The sequence below is a fragment of the Clavelina lepadiformis genome, chromosome 4 (genome assembly GCF_947623445.1).
Source record: "Clavelina lepadiformis chromosome 4, kaClaLepa1.1, whole genome shotgun sequence".
NCBI classification, from domain to species: Eukaryota; Metazoa; Chordata; class Ascidiacea; order Aplousobranchia; family Clavelinidae; genus Clavelina; species Clavelina lepadiformis.
The window spans coordinates 8,961,949-8,985,879 of NC_135243.1; the positions used below are offsets into that span (position 1 = coordinate 8,961,949).

Below are 23,931 nucleotides of genomic sequence, written 5' to 3' on the forward strand. Positions count from 1 at the left end.
CAGGAAATGATTTGTGCTTTTGGGGTCGAAGATTCATTGTTTAGGTGAAGTTCTAACAACAACTAGATGGAAAAGGAAGTGAGTTCAGTCAACATTGTCTATTTTTGGAATCCCAGTGCGGTTATTAATTGTGCAGAAGACGTGTTGGGCAAATAATTTGTTAATCACGCAGGAGTTATGTCAAAATTGGCAAGTTCATAATTATATGCAGATCCGTTTTCCTATAATTACCGAGGTTATCTTGGTACAATGAGTTCGAAGGCGCAAGATAAATAATACATTTGCAGAACAGATTGTCAAACAACTATTCTTTGATTAATTGGTAAGTATGGCGTTTTTCTTAAAATAACGCGGTAAATAGCAGATACGTATTTATAACATCACAACACTAGCTTAGTAAATAGGCCTGAAACAATAATGTTATCTTTCACACAAAAACAAACTAGAAACGCATATTACAAATAGAAAAGAATATGCACCTACATAAAATACAACATGTCTCCGCATACCCTTGATCATAATTTCTTCACTGCACAACGTTTTCGGTATCTTTTCGACCAAAAGTTTTCATGTTTTATCACTTAAGCTTCATAATTTGTAAAGCTCGTTAACCTAAACAATATTGAATCAAACAATCTAGTTACTAGGTTATACTTATATACTACTATATATAAGTACTGTATATATACTCCTACTATAAATATATATATGCTGTGTATACTAGATTCTAGTATATAAACTTACTTGTTAAAACAATACTGTAGCCTATATTTAATTAAGCTCACTCTATCAACAGTAGTTCCCTTTTTTGTTGACTCTGCACCAAAAGAAACTTCTGCAAAAGTTTGTTGGAAGAAACTTTTTTTGCATTTGCCCCTTTCTTCTAAAAAACAAGCTTAGTCCAAATATAGACCGAACAAAGCATACAACATAAATAAAAAAAAGGACCAAAAACTGCTGTGCTATACTATTCCAGCTCAATAAAATGGCCTAATACTCGTTACAACTTTGTGAATGGAGCAAATTAATATTTCTAGGCCTACATTGTACACAACTTTCAAAACGCATAATGAACAATACAAAGCATTTGTTTTTGTGCTCTGTAGTCGGCTACGCGACCACACACAGTATACTGCATTATGCTTTTGTGCTACTTTTCTGCAAAATAGCTCAACGTAGTATATGGCTATGGTCTACACATCAAGTGTTTGTTAGGATTAGGTATTTGCACAAATTTTACTGAACAATCTGCAAATCACTTTCGTGTAGCGTAGTTCCTTACCTGAAAATATTAACGGATCATCTTTAGCAAAAGGCTTGCTTCTAAACAATTATACATGGTAGGCTACTGGTGGAAATTTTCTGTACAGTTTAAGGTCAAAAACTACTTTTAAAGCAAACTCTCAACCAAGCGAAAGGGGAATAATCACCTGTATAACTGCCAACAAATGTTACCGTTCTGTAGCACTTGGTAGCCAAGTGAGTAGGAAACCTATTTTAGAGTATTAAGGTGAGGGAAACCTAGCCTTTAAAAATGACTTATCCTCCAATACTGGTATACAGATCTACTGTAAATCTATAGTGTACACCAATAAAGTACAACAATTTTGTGGCTTTGACGCTATTAATTGTTTACCAGCGGTTAATGCCTAATCGAGCAACTTTTGTAAAATTCGGCCTTCTAAATTGAAACCTGGAACTACCGTTTTGTTCAACATATTTTTTTCTAACCTCAATTAGTTGCTTTACTACCAGCATGACAGAAATCACAACAGACTTTATGTCCTTGTTACGTTTACTAAGCAAGTAAACAAAACAAAACTGGGATTTGCAATTGTGGTTTCATATCGGTACTTTCTAGAAACGATTTATTGTTTTTTCTTACTGGATTTCTTTCAAAGACAATCGTCATTTTTTTTCAATGGTGAACATAGGAATGATACGACACAAAATATGACCAAGAACTTAGTTTATACATATTGCCAATAAGTAAAAACATTTTATTAAAAGTATTACCAGCTTTTCGATAAATTAAATTTTAAAACTTTTTTTAAAAATTAGACGATATTTACTTTACGAATAACCATGAGGGGCTTTTTAAGGAGTCAACACCTCTGAACCAGCAGATTCGGTCCACCTGTTTGTTCGCGGCTTTAAACACATGAAAATGTTGAGAAATAAAATTCCCTTTTCACACTGAATGAAGCAACGCATCAGAGAAAGCGAAATTTTCAAGTTAATGTGTATATTGAAGCATATAATTGTTTTAACGTGGGAATTATAAAAGGAATTACAAGTATAGACAACCACTCCGCGACTCGAAACAATGTACAAAGGTTGCAATAGGGCATGGCAAAATTAAGTTGTGGATAACAATGAAAGACGCACAACAATTACTGCATAATACGTGAGACTGAATGTACAGATCAAACGAAGATCACAAACACCAGATTTTCAAAGAACTAAAAACAAAACGTTTAATCTAATACTTATATATAGCATACGCTTGTGATGGAGGCAGACATCAGCCATTCCTTAAAATACACAATTTTAACCAGAATGTCGAACCATTTTTACTTGCACATAACTTACTTGAGGTTTCTAAAAACAAGTTTTTAAAACAAATAGTTATCATTATAACTCTCATGAAGGTGAACGAGAAACTACCCACTTATTACTTAAAATATTTGGCTTAATGTAACTGAATTAAAGTTACGCTCCATTGATTACCCTAAGTTTGCTTTTGATAGTAGGTTGCCATTAGACAAGATTGAAATTGCATAGGAGATAAAAACTATAAGCAGTGTACCACGCGCCCAGATCTACAATAATTTACCAGCGACAGTGGACACAGCAAAACCTTTTCTACTGCAACTTATTGCCACAATGAAAAGAAATTAGATGAAGAGCTTAAATAAGAAATTTTGACAGCTGATTATCGTAAGTGCAAAACACAGAGCAGCTTGTTGAAGGAGACAGTCTGTCAAGTAATTGAATGCAAGAAATCTACATCTTTATGACTTGTGTTTTAACGATCTTCGATGGGTGTAAAAGTACTTGACATATTGGACTGCTTAAGTTGTATCAAACGTTGTTTTATTAGACCCTGTCCTCTGACATTTTGTCCCATTCGTCAACTCCATGTATGTTGATTGTTATCATCTCCTTGGCTGGAGTTTCCCCAGTGTTTGCTTTTTCGCCATCTTCTTTGTCGGCAGTGTCACTCTTACAAGGCCACAACTGACCACTGTGTGACGTCTCTGGCTCGTATGATTTAGACGGTTCTACAATAACAAGAATTAATAATAAACTGGCATAAAATTTTTAAGTTTTACGGTGCAGATGTGGCAACAAGGTGAAGCAGCATTATATCCCATCTCGAATAATCTGAAGATGGAACATGTAGCATAACGACATCTACTGCTGAAAGCAACAACACTAAAACATACGCCAGAAAGAAATAAAACAACTGCAATGCATGGTCTTAGCCGATAAGTTTCTTCTACAAAATCTGCAAATGTGATCAAAAATTACTGAAAGTCATATTTTGTTCACTACCTGCTGTGTTGTGAGGATCACAGACTGCTTGCTCTGTTTCGTTTGATCGCTTCCAAGGTAATTCTCGATCCAGAGCTACTGAAGAATCGACCTGAGTTGTTCCTGTTTCTTCAACTTCCTCATCTAAAGCAGAAAAAAGCTTAAGCATGTGCTTGCAAAAAATCAAAAAACAGGACATAATTTAAACTGAATTTATTAGTTGAAACATAATTTTTTATCCAATAAATTTAGCAGGTGTTAATAGAACGTAAAATTACAATAACAAACATGAACCAAATTACTGCAAACAAAAATTGATAACAATGTATTATTGTTGATCTAAATAGCTTGTAATCTTTTATAACTAACTACACTAATTGCAACACAAAATTTAAAAAAAAGCATAAAAAAATGTAAAAAAATACAACATAAAGATGCCAAATTGGCATGCCATGTTGGCAAGATGCCAAACATGCAGGCAATAAAACACGTAAGCGTGTTGGAGTAAGTAATATTTGTTTCAGGGTGAACTACAAAGTGAACAGGCCATTTCCAAGGTTTCAATTTTAAAAAGAAACTTTGTGTAGAGCGTGAATGCTTTTACACTTATAATATGTACAATTGTACATACTCAGTGAAATTCAACTATCTGTAAGTTTTAGTTTTGGTTTAGTTTACTACACATACTAGATACTCTGCTACATGGAACTTAACTTGCTTTTTATGTTAGGACTTAATAGTACATTATATGTACGTCACAAAGTCTTGTTTCTAGTGTAATTACTTGATGCACACCATCTACGCAAACACTGCCCAACTGAAGCACAAGCACAATATAATGCAAACAAAAGGGACAAAACATAATAGCCTTAGCCGTTCAGTATTCCCTCCAAGCGTTAACCATTGCAAATGCCTTCACCGTGGTGTTTAAGTCTTTTAAAGCATTTCCAAATAATTTTAACCTTTTGCGTATTAATACTCAATTCGAAACATGCAAATTTTGCCTTTAGAAAAGAAAAAAAATTGAAGGTTAAACAGAAGCATTTGTTTGTTAGAAATGAAGTTTTTGTTAGCACATAAGCCAATGCAGGTGGTTAAACTTGATCAAGCTAAAAAGAGAATTCTGATGACTACGATCACCTGATGCCGGTTCTTCGGGCAGAGTTTCGAATGAACTCAAAAACCCGAGGGGGTCACGTACAAAATTCCAGCCATTTTTAGAGCACACTTTAATAAAAGAAATGTTGAAACATGCAGATTTAGTTGCTATCATAATAAACAAAGCCTAACTTTACTGTCTTTTGAAACTTAATTTTACAGACAGTAACTTTTTAAGTTGCATAGTGCATATTGGAATTAATACCAACATATACATGAATTAAACCAACTACAAGAATACTGAATTAATTTCAACCGTGACTAGTAAATTACACTGTCAAATTGGCACTAGTTGCAACTGATTCATTATATACAGTGAAATTAAACATTTTTTCCGATACATTATGCTAGATATCTTGATAGAAGCAGTTGGGTCTGAAAACAACTTTCAAAGTAGTTTTGCATATCTGCCATCTACATCCAGGTGGATAATACTCCCAAAAGGTCAAGAAAATACTTCCCAATTGGTAACGGCAGACAATAATTCGTTATATACCCTAACTTAATGGTCATAGCAATTGTGTGTTAAGTATATGCAAGCAGTCCACATGAATGAAAAACGAAAGCTTACAGCAGTTCTTAAAGCAAACGATTGTAAAGTTCGATTTGAAGTTGATACTGCTGCAGATATCAACACAATATGCTAGAAGTTTGTACGAAGTGCAAGCAAGTTCGCAAAACTTAGTTATGTGGAAAAAGATGTGAAGCAAGCGTACTGGCTGACAACATCATTGTTGTTGGTTGTGTAGAGACAGAAGCAGAAGCTGAGAGTGATCATCAATCCAACCTGAGAAAGCTTCAAGAAACATGAAGAGAGAAGAACATAAAACTTAATGATGAGAAAGTTATAGTCAAAAAGCAGGAAATATCTTTCATGAGTCATTTGTTAACTCGTAATGAAATCCAAACAGATCCAGCCAAGATTGGGGCGATTCGGAAAATACCTTCACCGACAGACATTTCAGCAGTTAGCGAGTAACTAGTATGGTACAATATCTTTCAAGATTCTTGCCAAACCTTGCAGGAGACTTGCAGCCAATTCGACATCTTACACGCAAGAATGTGGAATGAAAATGGACAGACGACTGTGAAAACTACTTGCGCAAAATCAAGATTAAATTGTGCAAGGCCCCAATCCTGACGTACTATGAACCTGACGGTCTAGGTGCTGTGTTATTACAAGATGACAAACCGATTGAGTATGCATCATGAGCACTCACAGTGAGTGAACAAAATTGGGCTCAGATAGAAAAAGAAGCATTAGTTGTTGTTTTTGTCTGGTGCATTTCAACCAATATACGTATGGTTGCAAAGTAACGGTGCACAAAGACCACAAGCCAGTTGAAACAATTCTAACGAAACCCCTAAGCCAAGCCCCTAGAAGTTAACAAGAACTCATCATGAGATTAAACCAGTATGATTTTGACTTCAAGTATGTGCTGGGACCTTCCTTAGTTATTGCTGACACCCTTAGTCGAGCCTAACATCTACAGATTCTGACAAATGTTTTATTTTAGATGTGGATGTGTTTGAAGGAATCCCAGATAACAATCTGTCAAGAAAGCCATGGGTGAAGACAAAGAAGCCAAACAACTGCTGAAAGTGATCAAAGAGGAATTGTCAAAGGAAAAGCAGAACCTGTCAGGTGAAGTCAAACCTTTTGGGACACCCTCATCTTTCAAGATGGAATAATTCTAAAAGGAAAAAGAATATGAATCCCCAAAGGTCTTTGGCCGAAACTGAAAGGAAATTGAGTATGGTTCATTTAGATCAGCGTGGTCCAACTTCTTTTCATCGCGGGCCAAATTCAGAAAATTTTTTTATCTTGCGGGCCAATGTTTTTAATTAGAACTGAAGAAATGTGAAATTAGTACTGTAGAACAATGTGACATTGATATTACAACTGAAATTAGAACTGAAAAAAGGTATCTTTTTTTGTTAAAACTGAAATTAGAATAGTTCAAAATTTAGCTATTAAAATAATTAAATGCTGATCAATGTGACATCTGCGGTCGAGGTTCTTCCTCGACAATAGCGTTGGTATCCACGGGAATCGTAGTTGTGGCCATGCGAAGGCAAGCCTGAAGAGCCTCGTTTCTAAGTTGATTTCGATTTTTAGTTTTAATATTGTTCATTGCTGAAAACGTACATTCACAAATGTATGTACTTCCAAACATAGAGTACAGCTTCATAGCAGCATCTTTTAAAAGGGGAAACCTCTCCTTTGAGACAAACTTCCAAAAGCTTTCAGGATTTTCCATTTTCTTTGAAAGCAAAAACTGATCGTTCTGAAGTTCACATATTTCGAGTTGAAGCTCTGGTGGCTGTGTACTAACTCTCACGTTCATGGGATTGTTGAATAGCGAAAGAGGAATCTTGAGCTTGCAAAAGTCCGCAAACCTGCTGCTAAATTCATTGATCAGCAAATCTATAGTATTTTCGAATTGAGTAAAATCGGCACTTGGGTTTTCTTCTTTGATGACAGAGCAACAGGAAAAATGAGTCAGATTGTTTCTTTCCAAACAGTCCTTAAACAAGCCCAATTTCGAGCGGAAACCTTCTACATGTCCCACTAAATTTGAAATGCTCTGCCCTTTCCCCTGCAAACTCAAATTTAGCACATTCAAGTGATTTGTTATATCAGTTAGAAAAGCCAAGCCGCTAAGAAATTCATTGCTTTGAAGCTGCGCTTGAAACGCATCTGTGTTTTCGATGCGCTCCTCCTCAAAAAAAGAAAGAATTTCTTTGCGCAGGCCAAAGAAATGTTTCAACACTTTGCCAGCGCTCAACCATCTGATACTTGTGTATTGAGGAAGGTCGCTGAATTCAGCATCGACTTCGTCCAAGAATGACATGAATCTTCGATGCCGTTGAGCTTTATTACCACCCCTTATTAGATTAACCATCTTCACAACGCTTTGCATGACGTCCATCATTTTCAAAACTTTTCCGCAAAGTGCTTCTTGGTGAATTATGCAATCAACTCCATTTTGTTTCAGCAATCCGACAAGACCAATTTTGTTTCCCACCATGGCCTTTGCCCCATCCGTTGCAATACAAGAGCATTTTTTAAAACCTCCATACTCAGAAACAACAGAGTCAAGAGCTGCATATATGTCAGAACCTTTAGTCCCACCACTTAATGGATGAATTTCAAGCAATTCTTCGTGAACAAGAAAATCCTCGTCTACTATTCGAGCAAATATCAGCAATTGGCTAATATCACTCACATCCATACTCTCATCTAAAGCAATTGAAAAATATCTGCATTTGCCCATTAAGATTTCCAACTTACAAGAAACGTGTCGACTTAAATTGGTCACTCTCCTTGCCATTGTCTGATGCGACAAAGACACGGTTTTAAACTTTTCAGCAACTTTTTTTTCGCCAAACACCTCTGCCATTTTGATCACACATTTCTTAACCAATTCACCTTCTCGAAATGACTTCCTTTCTTTTGTGAGGATGAGTGCAACTTCATATGAAGCTTCAAGGCTTGTTTTTTGGCGGCTCACAAAAGTATACATCGCTGCCACTTGTTTCTCCTGTTTGTTCTTGAGATTTTGCAATACGTTCTTTCTTTCATTACCTCCATACTTTTTAAACTTATCTTTGTGAAAAGCCTCATAATGACGCTTGATGTTGTACTCTTTAGCAGCTGAAACTGTTTTTTTGCATACCAGACAGAGTGGTTTCCCTGAATTTTCAACGAATAAGTAATCTTCTTCCCATTTATTTAGAAATGACCTTTCTTCCAACTTTCTTTTTTTACAAGTACTCATTCTGTAGCTTTGTTGAAGTGTTTAAACTGGTAAGTTTTAGGCTAGCAGCGTGGTCCAACTACTTTTGACTTACGAGCCACTTTACAAAAACGTGACAACTTGCAGGCCACTTTGTTCATTCACATCTATAATGCCCACTATTATGACGTAACACACAAATGGATGATGCGATGCAATGATGCTGTCGCAATTATTGGATTATGCCAAATTTCTGAGTGTTGCGCAATAGCCAGTATTAGGGTTCCAATTTAAAAGATACATAACATGAAAACTGTGGAATATTTAAAGGAAACAAAAACGTCCAGAACACTAGGTAGGCTACATATCAGCGTTTAAGAAGCCCAGTTGTACTGACGAGACCTGATAGGTTGAAACAGTATAGGCCCTGCTGTGTTCAACTTTGAATTAAATTTTTGACATTTTTTATCCAAATGCTATACTTGTTCTAATTGAAATAAATTAAATCAATACTGTGAAATCTCGCGGACCGCAGACCTGTAGTTGGACCACGCTGGGCTAGGACAACAAGGCGTGTAACTAAAACCTAAGAGAACTTTTTGGACAAAGTGGTATTGTTACGCATTACAAAGGATCATTCACAAAGTTTTTGTCAATTACAATAACAAATAAACAAAAATTGAAGCTATGTTGCCAGATTGAATCAAAGCTTACTATCAGTTCGCGGGCCAAAATTCTGTGCTCGCGGGCCAACTTTGGCCCGCGGGCCTGCAGTTGGACCACGCTGATTTAAATTATGCAAGCATGATGTGCAGAACATGCGATACGGTGTTTTGGATAGGATATTCCAAAAGATATTCTTGGAATTGCAAACAGCTGCACTATCTTAAGACGAAAACAAACCAAACAATCAGAAAGAACCACTTCAACAGCATGAAGAAGGGATAGCTCAAAGGGAAAAGGTTGGGATAGATTTACGCGAACATGATAACAAAAGCTTTTTATTAACTGTAGACTATTTTTCCAATTTCATCAAATTCGATGTGATTACAACAACGTCAACCAAACTAGTAATCACTTGGTTAAAAAGTCACTTTGCAAACCTTGGGATTCCCAATAGCATCGTTTCCGACAATGGACCTCAGCTTACATCAAGAGAGTTCCAGAAATTTGTTGAAAAGTGGTGCAATACGCATCAAACCTCCTCACGCATGTGCTCATCGCTCTCTTTCGAAACATAACTTTGGTAAGCATGCAGAATCTTTGTGTAAGTTATTTGTAAACCAAAATGTTTATTTTCAACATCCTGATAAGAGAAGATGGCATTGTGGTGTCATTGTTAAGCAAATTGCACATCGTAATTACTTGGTTAAATCTGTGAATGGTCATGTGTATAACAGAAACTGGGTACATATTAACATGGATAAAAGCAATCATAACGTGGATATTTCTGAATAATTATCATTATGAGCCTCGTGTGGTTTTTTGAACAACCAAAATGAGCACTCTTGTTCTCAAAGTCAACCTAATAATAGAACAAGTCAATCTGTGAATTTCTCTTATGCTCAACTCGACTCAACCGAAGTTCTACTAGAGAATGCAGAGCACCTCTCAGATTGCAAGACTATGTGCACTGAAAATTACTTGCTTTGAGTAATGTTACTGCTAGCTATTTCTGTATTCATGCATTGCAAATAGCTGGTCATTGATGTAAGCAATTTTGCGTCTTTTATGTACAGCTGATATTATCGTTTTGACAACATGGTGTCTGTGTGTGTTATTAAGAACATTAATTGTTCTCGTTATCTTACTGTAGGATAACTCTGTAAATGCATTCCAGTGTGTTTGCATACTAAGAAAGAAGGATGTTAAGTAATATGCAAGAAGTTTATGTTGATAAAATATGATTTCTTAAACGTTTTACCAGAATGTTCTTTCAGTTGGAATGTTGTTTGCACCACTTACTGACTTACGCAGTACAATTAGAAATAAAGTTGTATTACAGCAGACAAACGCCAAGAACCAGCTATCTCACCAATTTTCTCAACTTCTAAGATTTTGGAGGTCACATGAACTTTCGGGGAGAGGTGGCAGATACGCAAAGCTATTTCTGAGCTATTTTTGACTTCTTTCAAGATATCTAGACTTATGAATTGAAAAAAAATTGTATCATTTTATCCCAAAATCTTGTGTAAAGAAGCTTTATAAGCAATTGCACTGCACAATTTCCTTGTTTATTTAGAATGGAAGTTAAATTTTAGAAACATGCAATTAGCTGAAAAGTGTTAACATAAGACCCAAATAAACTAAAATATCTGTTATCTATGTAACAACTTCAGAATCACAGGATCATGTGCGTAATTGCAGAGAATTACGACATAAAATTTTTGGCGAGAGTTTGAAATAACTGAAGTTAAAACTGTTCAATGATGATTAAAAAGCACTCTATTCTTAAAACCACAAGGCATATTTATAGTAAATGAATGGAAACAAAAAACTAACTTTTTTTTGTGGGAACAGAAAATGTAATGCCTTCATCTGGTTCATTACTGCTTGGTTTTGTGCTTTTATTTTCATCTTTCATTTGCGGTTGGGAAAATGAAGGTGCTGAAAAAAATGAAAAGCATTAAAGTAGCAGAAGCACAACAAGTTGTAAAATAAAAATTCATTTTTAAATTAATTTGTCTTTATTTGACATTTCATTAGAGAAAACTTGTAATAAATGAAATTAAGTTGCAGGGCATAACAGTAACTGTAGTTTTTACTTCTAAATCAAGAAATTGTAACTATGGCCACATTCGAGTCAGTCACATGTAGGCTAACAGTGCTTTGGAATATATTTGCTCTAGTATATGTATAGATTAGTCTAATGTTATCTTATTAGTTTTGATAAAGTGCATAAGAATTCTAGGCATTAACTATTATTCGGCGACTTATGTCCATCCAACTACAATGCTGTAAACTGCTACATTTGTTAGTTATTTAGACACAACCACAACTTTACATTGGACCGAAGTATATATATGAGAAAAACATACCAGTATTCTTAATTGATTGTACACAAAAATCAATCACATATTTCATTGAATTATGGATTAAACACTAAGAAGTCAAACAGAAATTACTTTCACTACAAACAAAACCCAACTAAAATCAATTCCATTAGGCTCTATGATGCATAACCATATTCCCATGCCACAGACAACATATACTGTATCGCCTAACATGATTGCAAGGATGTGATATTGTCCCATACTGGCTGCCTTATAACCTATTGATCGGGTATTTTTCCTCGCAGACAGATCTTTATTTAACTCTGATTGCAACACCTGGCTGGCTTCACACTTGATCTATTTACAGTGCTTAAAATGACCTTGTAGCATAGGCCAAGAAATTTGCATTAAAGTGGCAAAGTGAGCATGCGTAGCTGGAATGTAGAGTAGGTTTGTTTGCGAAGGAAACTTAATCTTGAACATAATTTTAACAGTCACACAATAAGCTACATTATTTTCAAGCACAAGATAAAAGATTGATTATTAATTATCTGACAAAGGGTTAGTAAATAATTGTTGATTTTGAAATAGTACTGACACATTAATATTACTAAGACTACAACTGCACACACGAACGCTGAAAACATAATTACTTATGGCAATTAAACAACATATAAGCCAATTGATTTTTGACAAAATTTTAAAAAACCACTACTTGCTGATTATGGCAACTGAGCACCATATTTTGATTGCAAGAGATAAGCAAAAAGCTATGGTAAAGCAGCAGAACAGACTAAAGTGAAGCTACAGCAGTCAGCAATTATCTAGAGAAGGTCTGCACTACTGAAGCGTGTGAATGACAGCATGCAAAGTAAGCGAAAGTTTTCTCACCCAGAAGTAATCTGGCCCTTTCATTGTACAAGCTTGAAGCTAGGAGATAAACAGTCACATAAAGTTAGCAGACTGAATACAATTAAAAATTCCTCACAAAAATGTTGTATGAAAGATAATAATGAGTAAAAACTTGGATTAGTTCTCAGGAATTCTAAAAGTAAACAATTGAGGAATAGAAAGTTTGTGCAAAAGTGCTTGAAATGGAGTCAATGGCACATCTGGTTTGATTTTTTGTTTCAACTTAATTCTATGTGTGCCAATGCAAAGTACAGTGAGAACTTGTTAACTTAAGTTTAACAAAAGTTTCCCACACATAATAACTTAAAGGAACATGAACTGGCCTCCAAACATCTATTACATTACATCACTCAAAACACGTGACAAGTTTGCTTAAAGCTTTTTGTTAACCCAGGAGTATAAATTTGAACTAAAAACTTTTTATTATCTCAAAATCAGTCCAAAACATCAATTAATTATCAATTTATCATATCATACCAAAGTGTTTACAGCCTTCTTTCTATTTATACTCATATGTAATAGATGTTATAGTTTATTTGATGCCATGGTGCTTTAAACAATACGTCAGCACAGTGCCAATTTTTCAATTTACGAATAATTTCCGCCAAGTTAATCAGGAATAATTCATTCAAAATAACTTAGCGGTTTCATTCTGCTTCGAGTTAACAAGCTACCACTGTACACAAAAAACATACAAACAAGCAAAAGCATGGACTTAAGTGAAGAATCTCATAGATTTTTGGTCCATGCTATGCCTGCACAGTCAATAAACTCACTGTAAATTGTACAATGGTACACTGCAGAGATGCAAAAAGCTACACAAATGGAAGATTTCCATAATCTGCTTTCATGAATATTCAATAATAAATATATGACCATTAAATATATATAAGCAGTTTGGTGCTTTGACGGCTCCTTTTTACAGAAACTCAAAACCACGATCACGGCCAATTGAACTTCATGTGTTCATGAAGGCTATACTCATTTTAAAGCATTTATACAATACAACAGCAATTTGCATCCAGCAAATGACATCATATGACTTGTCTGTAAAGTCATCTAAAATGAACAATTATCAAAACTGAAGTAGCTCTCAATTCAATTATTAACAAAAATAAATGCATGAATAAAACGACTGTCAAAAGTATGTCGTGAAACAAGTTCTCATATCCAAACTTTCTTTTCTAGCACGCAATTGTAATATTAAATTTCATATATATAACAAACCATCGAACTTGCAAAATAACAAGTTATGCCAATATTGATGTAACAAACCAGTGCAGCAAACTGCATTGCTATAAAACAAAAACGTTACAAAATCTTGTATCAGCGAATACCTTGTCAACACAATTTAACTTAATGACAAATCCAGGGACAGCCAAAACGACTTGTGATTTTTCGTACTTTACAGATAACAAAACATTTTAGAATTCTTACGCATAAAATACCTGATAATGTGCTCCTTCATAATTAATAAGTGCAACTAAGACCAGGCAATCAAGATAGTTTACCTGTGTTGTTAGGTTTTAGAACATTCTTTGAGCCTGCAGTGAGTGGAGAAGGTGTTTTGGATGATGTGCGGCTCTAATAGCAAACACAGAACAGTATGTCAGCAAACAAATGTACAAAGTTTTCAGACAGATTACGCTAACCTAAATTAAACAGTTCTATAAAAAACAACAAATGTTTTTTTCTGGCTTTTCATGCAAGAAAATATTAGAAAAATTTTAGATTTTCTACCATTTATAGTGTTACGCTTCATCAACATATCCAAGTAATTTTGTGTAAATCTTCAAACCACCTACCTTGTGTTTGTTGTGCTTATGCTTGTAATGCTTGGGCCTTCTCCTCAGTGTGAGCTTATGCCGCAAGAATATTTCCGTCTCCTGTTTCTTCCTTTCGCTGTCATCATCTATGTTGCCACGGCGATACCTAGTTGTTTCCTGAATAATTTTTAGCGATTATATTGACCATTAATAGTCGAGTATGATACTGATGATTGGTGTAGAAAGCTTCTTCAGGTGGTTTCACTTCCTTATCAAAAGTTTCCTATGCGCACTAAACTTCAACACTTGAATGCTGAAGGCAGTTTAAGGCAACATAAGATTGTTTCCAATCAAGCATAAACTAAAACATGTTGAATAATTTTCCAAAGTAAAGCATTTCAAGCCAAAACTGAACATCAAAAACAAGCTTGCAAAATATATATATAAGTGATGAATTGTTCAGCTACACATAGTATTTCAAGTGTTCAAAAACATCCTAGTTCCAATACCCTGCTTCTCGGCTTGTACATGTTTTCCTCTAAAAGGTGGTGAATGGTAGCATCATTTCTATCAGTATCGTGTGCTTCAAAGGCATGCATGTCGATGCATGCTTCGGATGGGCCACGCTGCCGTCTGTTGAAATATTGATTTACTTGGGAACAATCTTCTTGTCATTGGTATCGTATAAGAATGATATAGTTTATTGTAATAGTTAGCAGGCACCATGGACATAAAACTAAAAAATTATTAACCCATTGTCATGCTGTAAATCAAATAGATGAAAAGTCAAAGGTCAAGCATTTAGAACAACGATTTATGACCAGTGTTATATTAGATTTTAACTGCCTGATACACAGTACAATAAGATACACTTGTAATAAAGACTCACATCATATTGCTAAATGATGCTTGTGAATATGACTTTCTCATCTCAAGAGGCATTAAAAGATTTGCAAAGGTTCCATTTGCAGCTAACTCTCCATAACTATTACCTGCAATATTTTAATAACACAAGATGTCATGGAAAATATTATTAATGTATATCAACACTCTTTTTTGACCATTAGGAAGCAAACACTTAGCGTAATACAGATGTGAGGATGTAGTTAACACAAGGGAATAGCAGCTGGATGGCATTCATCTGGTAATAAAAGTTAAATATTATCCACTAAACGGTTAGACGGTTATAAATAAGAAGTTATCATAGGAATGATTAAATTAAATCAAAGGCCTCTTTCATTACAAGCAAAAGCACTGCAGGAATGTAACACAAGATGACTTGCTTTGTTCACAAGCATTTGGCTACCTCAAGCAATAATTGTTACTTCACATTGCCGGAAATATAGTACCACACTGGAATCAGAGCAGTAGTTTTCAAACTGTGGGTCTTGGCAGACTGAGAGTGTGAAGTTTCTCTAATTATCTGCCTTTTACAGATGTGTAAAAAGCTATTTTCATGATGTGTTGAATGTGACAAGATCACTCCGGTCCTAGTCTATACGGTTTAAACAGCTCTCCCTGATTGTGCTGAAATGACACTAGTCAAAAAATTAGCAAACTTGGTGGTGACAGAATTGTTGTGTAACATTTGAAGAAGTAAATTAGCTGTTTTTCCCATCAGATGTCATTTTTTTTCTTCAATTAAACTGCGTACACCAATTTCGATTAAAATTTACCTAAAGGAACCCTTAAACTATACCATGGACAACCAGATAGTTTAATTCTCAAGTTTCAGCCCATTTTTCTTTTGCAAATGGTTTAATTGAGTTTAACTAAATTGACTAATTTTTGGGTTTTCATTTATTAAATGAGTGTCGCACAAAAAATTGATTGTGAGTGTGCAATGAATCAAGTTGGATAACCGCATTGAAATAAGGGCGATGTGTTCAAAAGTATTTCAGAATATTTGGTTTTCACACACACTTTTTCAAATAATGTCTTAAAACAAACATTACAGTTACCTACGAAAGCGACGAACAAACCACATAATATAAAAGTCATGTAGTAAGGTATCTGTTATCGCATATGAACCTGGCAACGACTTTTAATTATGTTAGCTGGAGTTGATAATGCACTGATAATCATAACTGGAAACATAAGGTTCCTTAATAAAGTCGTTTTGTTTACCTGCTCACTACTAGACATTTCTGAAAAGTAGAAAATCAGAAGTATTAGCAAATTGACCGAATGGATTTACCCTTTTCAATTTCTTGAACTATTTCCTCTGCATCTCGTTTGTTGATTCTATGAAAGGTTTCAAGCAATTCTTCATTCCTTGATTTGTACGGGTCACGAGTGAAAATTTTGGCTAAATATTTAGTGTTGAGCTCATGGAGTCTAAAAATTAAATAAATTATAAGTTGCAATAAGTGGTCAACCCACAACGCAAGAGAAATGTGCAACTCTAACCAAGGAATGTTAGATCATACAGTAAGCAAACAATAGTTCATATTGAATGACTATAACAATGGCACGTGGTGTTAGATATCACATCGGTCTAACTAAACTTTTAAGTGCCGGTTTTTGTTTGTACTCAGGCAATTTTATAGCTGCAGTTCTAGGATGTGTTGTGCATTTACGCGAATGATTTATAACGACTATTCAAGGACAGGAAAACCTTGCCTCTGTGTAACCTTCAAAATTGTCAAATCACCTTGCCTAGCAAAACAGCAACTATATTAACAACACAGATTGGGAGGACTGTATTATATATGTTATTATATATTGCATTACTGATTTTGTGCAATTGATAGACCCAGGTATTGAAATGCTGACAGCAATTGACTGTATTACATTATGGTATTATATTTTCACACAGAACCATGTGATGAAGAATGCAAATTTAAATCATTGATCACAATGCAGTGGAAATTAGTTAATTTGAACCATTTTGTGCTCAGAGCAGGTAACTGAACGATAAGTGAGATTTATGGAATAAAGAAACCAAATACAATGCATTAAAATAGTAAAAAGTTCGTTCCTTGATAATTTGTTTTGGATGGTGAGTAATTTGACTATTTCCAAAACTTACTTTGCCATCCAGTAATGATGGCCATGATGGCCAGTTACATCTTCAATTCCAGCCATCAAATGGTCTATCAGCTAAATAACAACAGTGAAACAGAATTATCCATAAGAAGTATTTCTTTCATGTATGAGTTTATCCATTACGTAAAGTAATTACAATAACACATAGTTGTTGTAAGGTAATATGGTGTATTACTAAGCGATAGTAAGCAAAGTATATCTACACAATTTACATACAGAGTTTAATATTCTACCAGATGTCAAAAATTTATAAATAATTATATATGTTTTCATGAGGCATAAGTTCCAATGTAATGTTAAGTATACAGTGGGCATGTATACTAAACAATAGAACAGGCAGAAAACAACATAAGACATTGATACATATCAGCTTTCGATATGTATAAAATATTGACATATAAATACCCGTAAGTTGATATCTTCAAACATAGATATCTTGTGTTTGTCAGCAGTTTTTACTTTCAGCAATTCAACAATGGGACGTATAGTGGACCCCTGGTATGTAATAATGACTTGCAAAAGTTAAAAATAAACTTTGTGGGGCAAACAAAGACTTACAAAGGTGATTTGGATTTTTTACAGCATTGAAATGAACAATGAACTAACACTAGAAAATCACAATGCTTTTAAACAAAAATGATATGTTACGTGGTTGATCAAGTGGAAATGGGATGCACTGTTAAACACCACTTAAACACATAACGAGTACCAAAAGGCGAGTGACAGCTATATTTACCAGTTACATACATAAGTACTTGATAAAAATAATGATATGACCAACACACTGTGATTTAACATGTTTTACTTGTAGGAATGCCGAAACAGTACTTGCCTGCACAAAAGATGTGAACAAAATGGCCACAATGCATGCACAAATCATCGTCTTAATAGTGGGAACATGGTCAGCAGATGTTAGAGACACAAGCGAGAAAGCAATTCCACCACGCAGCCCGCCATAAGCCATCACAAACTGATCTACTTTGTTTATCTTATCCAGGCGCACATAGTTTACCATGAAAGTAAGCACCACCACCCCTGTTATAAACATAACACAGCATATTTCATGTCTAACAAACGATTTTAATGCAAAGATTTTTAATAGTAATAGTTCTGAGAGAACACAAATTGATATTTTCTAATGTATGATATATATATATTTAAAACAACTCAGCTTTAAAAAAAAAATGAAATAAAAGATCTCAATAATTAAGTGTTTGCATTTTGTTTAGGCCTAGGCACTTGAAGCCCTTGCTACTTAAAGTAATTCATATTTCCCAGATGGTGCCACCAATTCTGTGGTACAGGCTATATTTAATACATCCTTAAAGAAATCAAATCATCTTTCAATCTAGGCAGTCATTTTGTGCAAAAAAATTGATGCATATAGGTGACAACTAATTTTCAACATTATGAAACAGTAGTCCATTGCGGCAAATGAATATACAGGAAACACTTTCTATTGATTTTACTCATCTATTACGTCAATACTGCTTTTAGCTGTAAGCTATGACCATAGAACACATCCTATCATACATGAAATAAATGAGATTAAATAAGGTAAGAATTATTGAAAGTTGGCTATTTCATCTATTTACAAATTACATAAAAGTATCATACATCAAACAAACTATATTAAGTCTATATATATATATATATAATTTCAGGTATATATATTTTCGCTAATCTCACAAATAAATTGCTCATTACTATTAATAATTTTATTTGTCATATGATGTAGAAACGTTTTCAAAAAACAAGGTTTACGCAAAAATAAAAATAGCTTCAAGAAGCTCCTGACTTTTAAAACCCACCTATAGCCCGATAAATGGTGATAAAGAAGAGGGTCCAAAGAACAAAACCTGTGTTCCAATACTGCCAGAAATCACTGACTGCTGAAATTCCGAGCAACATGAATATAATCGTCTCAGCAATGTTTGCCAGCATTTTCATTCCATATTTCACAGTTGTATGTGATTTACTTGAAATGTTGTGCTCAACATAAGAGCTCATAGTGAATGCAGCAAACACAATCCTAAAAAAACAATTATATATATATAATATATACAATGTTTAACCATTGCAATGGTATGAAATTCATAAGAATAACACTCCCACTCAAATTAAACACTTTGGTAATTAAAATACACCGATTTCCTAACCAATTTACCTCTGTGTGAGTTTTTAGTTAAACAAATATGTGACCATATGTATTAGCAAAAAGTATTACTTGAAATATTACTTAAAAACATTATGGGTACAAAAGAGACAACTTACTGAAAGCTGGTATACTTACGCAATAATTCCGGACAAGTGAAATATTTCTGCTGTTAAATAACTCAAGTAGCACAAAATAAACACGAAAGTTGGCTCAACAATCCTGTTATGCACTGTGAACTTGGTTATAAATGAGCCAACATAGCCAAAGATCAAGCCAATAAACAATCCACCAAATGCAACAACAAAAAATGATGCTATGGCAGCCGCTATGTCAATGGCAATAATATTGCAAACACCAATTTTTATGTATTCCTCAAAAACTTTGAACAGAACCTGCAAAAGTATGCATGGTGAATGAAAATGAAACTTATCATAAAGATGAATGGAAACAAAAGTCTTAAAAACAATTTCAAGTTGCAATAATGATAAATGCACTAATGAAAATTTTTCCACGTAAAGTGATTAGAATATAGCCACTAGTAGCTATCAGGCATACGATGATACCTAAATAATCACAATGACATTGCATTATTATACTGTTGTTCTTGTAAATTACACAGCAAGATAAAAATGCAAATTCATAATACAGTAAATGAGCATTTTATACATATCTCGAATCACAAAGCTGGTTTTTTAGCCCAAAAAAAGTCAATCACTTAAAGGTGAAATGGAAAATTTCACTTGTGTTTTACTTTTGAACTTAAAAACTTGCTTTATACCTTCCAGGCAACTTCAACTTCAAAAGAGCACTTAAATTAGATTTTTTCCTGATACACTTGGACGTGATCAATCGAAAAACATTAAATGTTTAACAACAAATGAAAATTAGGTAGTACAGTAAAATTGGTACAAATAATATTCTTTTGATGGAACACATGTTATATTTAGTGATCAACTTGCCATGAAGTTGAAGTGCAGTCTTTTGCAAAGTAGTTTAAAAAAAAAATTCAGAAAAATGACTAACGTTTGTCCAATTTTGTTAAATTTGGACCGAACACTAAAATTTGAGATCGTAAGCAAAAATTTGAAGTGGAATTCTTTATCCCTACTAGTCACAAACATATAAATTTCTATTACATATCAACTGAAATAGCTTACATGCATACGGCATCAATAATTTAATCAATATATTATTGATCTATTAATATCAAACATACAGAATGTAGTGGAAACAGTTTACAAACAAAAACTTCAAAAAAGTCATGTCACTCATTTATCAAAATTTATGATTAAACAAGATAGCCCATAAACTTAAAAAAGTCTTACCACAGCCACACCATCATTAAGCAATGACTCTCCAAAGACACAAATATATAATATAGTGTTGACATGTATTTCTTCAAAGACTGATATAACTGCTACAGGGTCAACAGCTGATATGATACTACCGAATAACAGACAATGCAGAATATCCAACTTACCAAATTCATCAAGACCTGCACATTTAAGTTGTAATGAAATGGCATCAATTCACAATTTTTTCGATTAAATATTTCTTATAATAAACCTATCAACATTTAACCTTTGTATTGGAAATATTGAATATAATATTATACTAAAACATTACTACCTGGCATCCAGCCAGCCTGGTAAACACCGTATAAGGAACCACCAATAGCCAAGGCATTAAAAATGGTCCCTATGATTGCGTAAGTCAAGATGGTACCAAGGTTTTCTAAAAACGGTTCTTTTGGCATAAAATATCCCGCTTCCATAACAATCGGAGGCAGAATAAAAAGAAAAAAAGTGTCCGGGTTGAATAAGAGCTCATTTATGCGATGATTTTTGTTGATAGAATAAGCAATGCCACCAACAATGAGTCCAAAGCAAATCAGAACGCAACTTTCAGGAACACGTGACACGACTTTGTGCAACAAGTGAAACACTGTTAAATAAAAATACTTCTGTTGCTGTAAATACAACAATGGATTGGCAATCTACTGCAATGCTTTAACATTTAATTATATCAACAAATAATTAATCAATCAAGATGAATGTATATATCAGTAAAAATTAGATACTAATCTCAACAGACCGATTATGAATTATGATTAAACTAGTTTGATTTATTCGAAGTTTGAGTAAACAAACTGGTTATATATAATTGCTTAATTACTAACTTATCATACGTTAGAAATTCACCGGGACTAATTAAAAAAATTTAAATCAAGGAAAATTATGATAACCTGTATATTAATATACATATTAGTAGATATTATATGCAAATATTGCTAGATTAAATATGTATGGATACTATTATTATCTATAAGCAAAAGCAGTTCTTTGAAGATCAAATTTGTGCCAGATGGTGAGAAATTCAGATTAACCACCTACAGATTAAAAAGATCCTAGTGCGTTTACTTTGTACGTGTATTTTTACATAAAAATAAAAATAAATAACTAAACTTACAAATCTTTACCATCCCTGCTCCTATGATCCAAAGAGCAATGATATATGGATTTGACACACGTTGCCAATTCACAGTGGCGACAGGAAACCTATTACTTCCACCTACATTTGAATTAAAACAAAACTGTGAAGTTGTTACCAAAACCAGTTACTGGAACGACCAAATTACATTCGAAACAAATCTTACATATATATATATTTAGCGTTTAAGTTGAATACACATTTTTGGGGTATTACTTTTTAACCATTATACGTAGTTGTTTTCTAACCATGTGAGGTGTTGGAACATTCACTGTGTGACTGTAATGGTTCATGAGCGTCATGCATCATTGAATTCACCTCAGCACTGCTGTCTTCAGAACCTGAGTATGCTGCGTCTAATGACGATGAGATATAAATATGTACCATAATATAAAGTAAGCTAGGGAGAGTGATCTATACTAGTGAAAGCGCTATGTCAGTGCTAGTGACATGTAATGAGAGATGAACTAATTCATCAATCAATGCAGAAGTAACTGAGCCCACAGGGCATGACCCAAATCCACAATACAATCAATAATAACTTATTGCAGAAAACGTATATCATACAGCATACAAAAATATAATTGATGCCTTTGTAAGTACGGATTTTACACACAGATTAAAAAAAATTTATGTTAATATTTAAGTTATTACAAAATAGATTACTATTTGGATAAGAATTAAGTTAGGTACTGCATTTTCGTTTTTGATACAACACTGGCCTAAAACAGACATAACTACATGAAACTAATGTAAGTATCATTCACAAGCATCTGTACAGTATTTCTGTCTTGCAGATAACATTGTTCTGAAAATCCTAACCTGAATCCGTAGAAAAGAGTTTTCGATTTACATGACGTTCCAAAAACCCATCTGCAATAAAATGTTTTCATTATAAATATCTATATCAGAGAACAAAAACAAAACAACTGTGCAATATTAAATTAGGCCCATGCTTTGATATGAACCTGAATTTGAAGCAGATTCAGTCTTCAATATCAAAATTAAAAGTAGAACCGAAACTGCAAGCAGGCTTGCAGGAGAGAAATTCTTTTTTATCTTCATTTTATCAAAAGTGGTTGATGTTTACCATTTCATAAAAAACCTTGCCTTTTACCAGTTATCTACCACTACATAGCTGGTTACTAACTAGCAAAAATTTGCACACCTATAGCACATACATATATGTTAATATTATGGAAATGGGAAAATTTTGGAAATGTTTACCAAGGTATATGGATATCGAAATAATATAGGCCTAGGCCTAACAGTAAACAGTTTTGTAAAATAGCTGAATTCAGGACTGCATTAGATCTTAAGACGCAAAAAACAACTGGATTTCAGATTTAACTTCAACAAAACCGGCTGCCGGTGAAATAGACGCTGCCTAAGAAAACTTGCAAACCACTTAAACTAACAATCAAAACAAGCTGGCAGCATTGCATGTACTGCAATGACAATAATTGAAAACGGTACTGCGTGCCCTGCAAATTCAACTTGGAGACCACTGATACTCCGGACTCGAAAGAATGGTACTCACTGAGGAAAAATCGTGCGTGCAAAAACGGAAATTCTGCGTGCACTAAAACCTCAATTGTTTGTTTATTATAAATGGTGTTCAAACAACCAGGTTTTCTTTGTTTATTAACTATAAATCGTCCAGAAAATAAAAATTTTCCAGCTGCACATTGATAAATCTCGTGTTTGCAGCTGCCACACTTTTCACTATGGTTCATACTAAACCCGATATTTATAAGCCTACCTTTTACCTAAAAGAACAATTTATCTATTTTATTACTAGATCATAGTCATATGCGCCAGCTTAGTGCAATAACTGGTCGTGCGGTGTGACGTCATCACATTCTGATATGATTTCACGTTCCATCGTCCGCACTCCCTAAGTTGGCGCCCGTGTTCATAGGCTATAGGGCTATAGGCTTTAAGATACCAAAGGCAAATAGGTTATGTTTGTTTAGAAACTGATCCTTAAAACCCAATCAGTGTCAAAAATATGAACGAATCTACAAAATAGTTACTGGCCGCTTACAGCCTGGATTTTGCGCAAAAGATGTTTTTTTAGAAAAACTTTTGGACGAATTGCCTAATTTTTGCGGCAAATTACATTTTTT

The 23,931-nt window shown here is 34.1% G+C and overlaps 1 protein-coding gene across 4 annotated transcripts; it reads right to left on the bottom strand.

The window, feature by feature from the left end:
* Positions 1-2,228: 2,228 nt before the first annotated feature.
* Positions 2,229-23,638, bottom strand: LOC143453285 (sodium/hydrogen exchanger 3-like). Of its 4 annotated transcripts, XM_076954558.1 has the most exons (21): positions 22,771-23,638; positions 22,625-22,675; positions 22,051-22,158; positions 21,782-21,883; positions 20,942-21,256; positions 20,638-20,807; positions 19,448-19,704; positions 18,966-19,186; positions 17,987-18,189; positions 17,560-17,649; positions 17,138-17,208; positions 16,304-16,443; positions 14,996-15,098; positions 14,616-14,739; positions 14,146-14,283; positions 13,852-13,924; positions 12,320-12,358; positions 10,938-11,042; positions 4,678-4,764; positions 3,559-3,681; positions 2,229-3,284 (listed from the first exon to the last, which is right to left on the bottom strand). In XM_076954558.1, the coding sequence occupies exons 1-21, from the start codon at positions 22,865-22,867 to the stop codon at positions 3,100-3,102; spliced, it is 2,802 nt and encodes a 933-aa protein (XP_076810673.1). In that variant the 5' UTR covers positions 22,868-23,638; the 3' UTR covers positions 2,229-3,099. The 4 variants fall into 4 exon arrangements, with proteins under 4 accessions (XP_076810673.1, XP_076810674.1, XP_076810675.1 ...); XM_076954559.1 differs by lacking the exon at positions 12,320-12,358 and having other exon boundaries at positions 22,771-23,637; XM_076954560.1 differs by lacking the exon at positions 4,678-4,764 and having other exon boundaries at positions 22,771-23,637.
* Positions 23,639-23,931: the final 293 nt, after the last annotated feature.

What these genes read in the sequence shown, in the direction of transcription:
- LOC143453285 (XM_076954558.1), bottom strand. Translation starts at nt 22,867, where the DNA reads ATGAAGATAAAAAAGAATTTCTCTCCTGCAAGCCTGCTTGCAGTTTCG. An exon ending in TGTTCACATCTTTTGTGCAG is followed by an intron (nt 17,650 to 17,986) that starts GCAAGTACTGTT and finishes ATTACATACCAG; the next exon opens with GGGTCCACTATACGTCCCAT. An exon ending in GCATCATTTAGCAATATGAT is followed by an intron (nt 14,740 to 14,995) that starts GTGAGTCTTTAT and finishes ATATTTCAACAG; the next exon opens with ACGGCAGCGTGGCCCATCCG.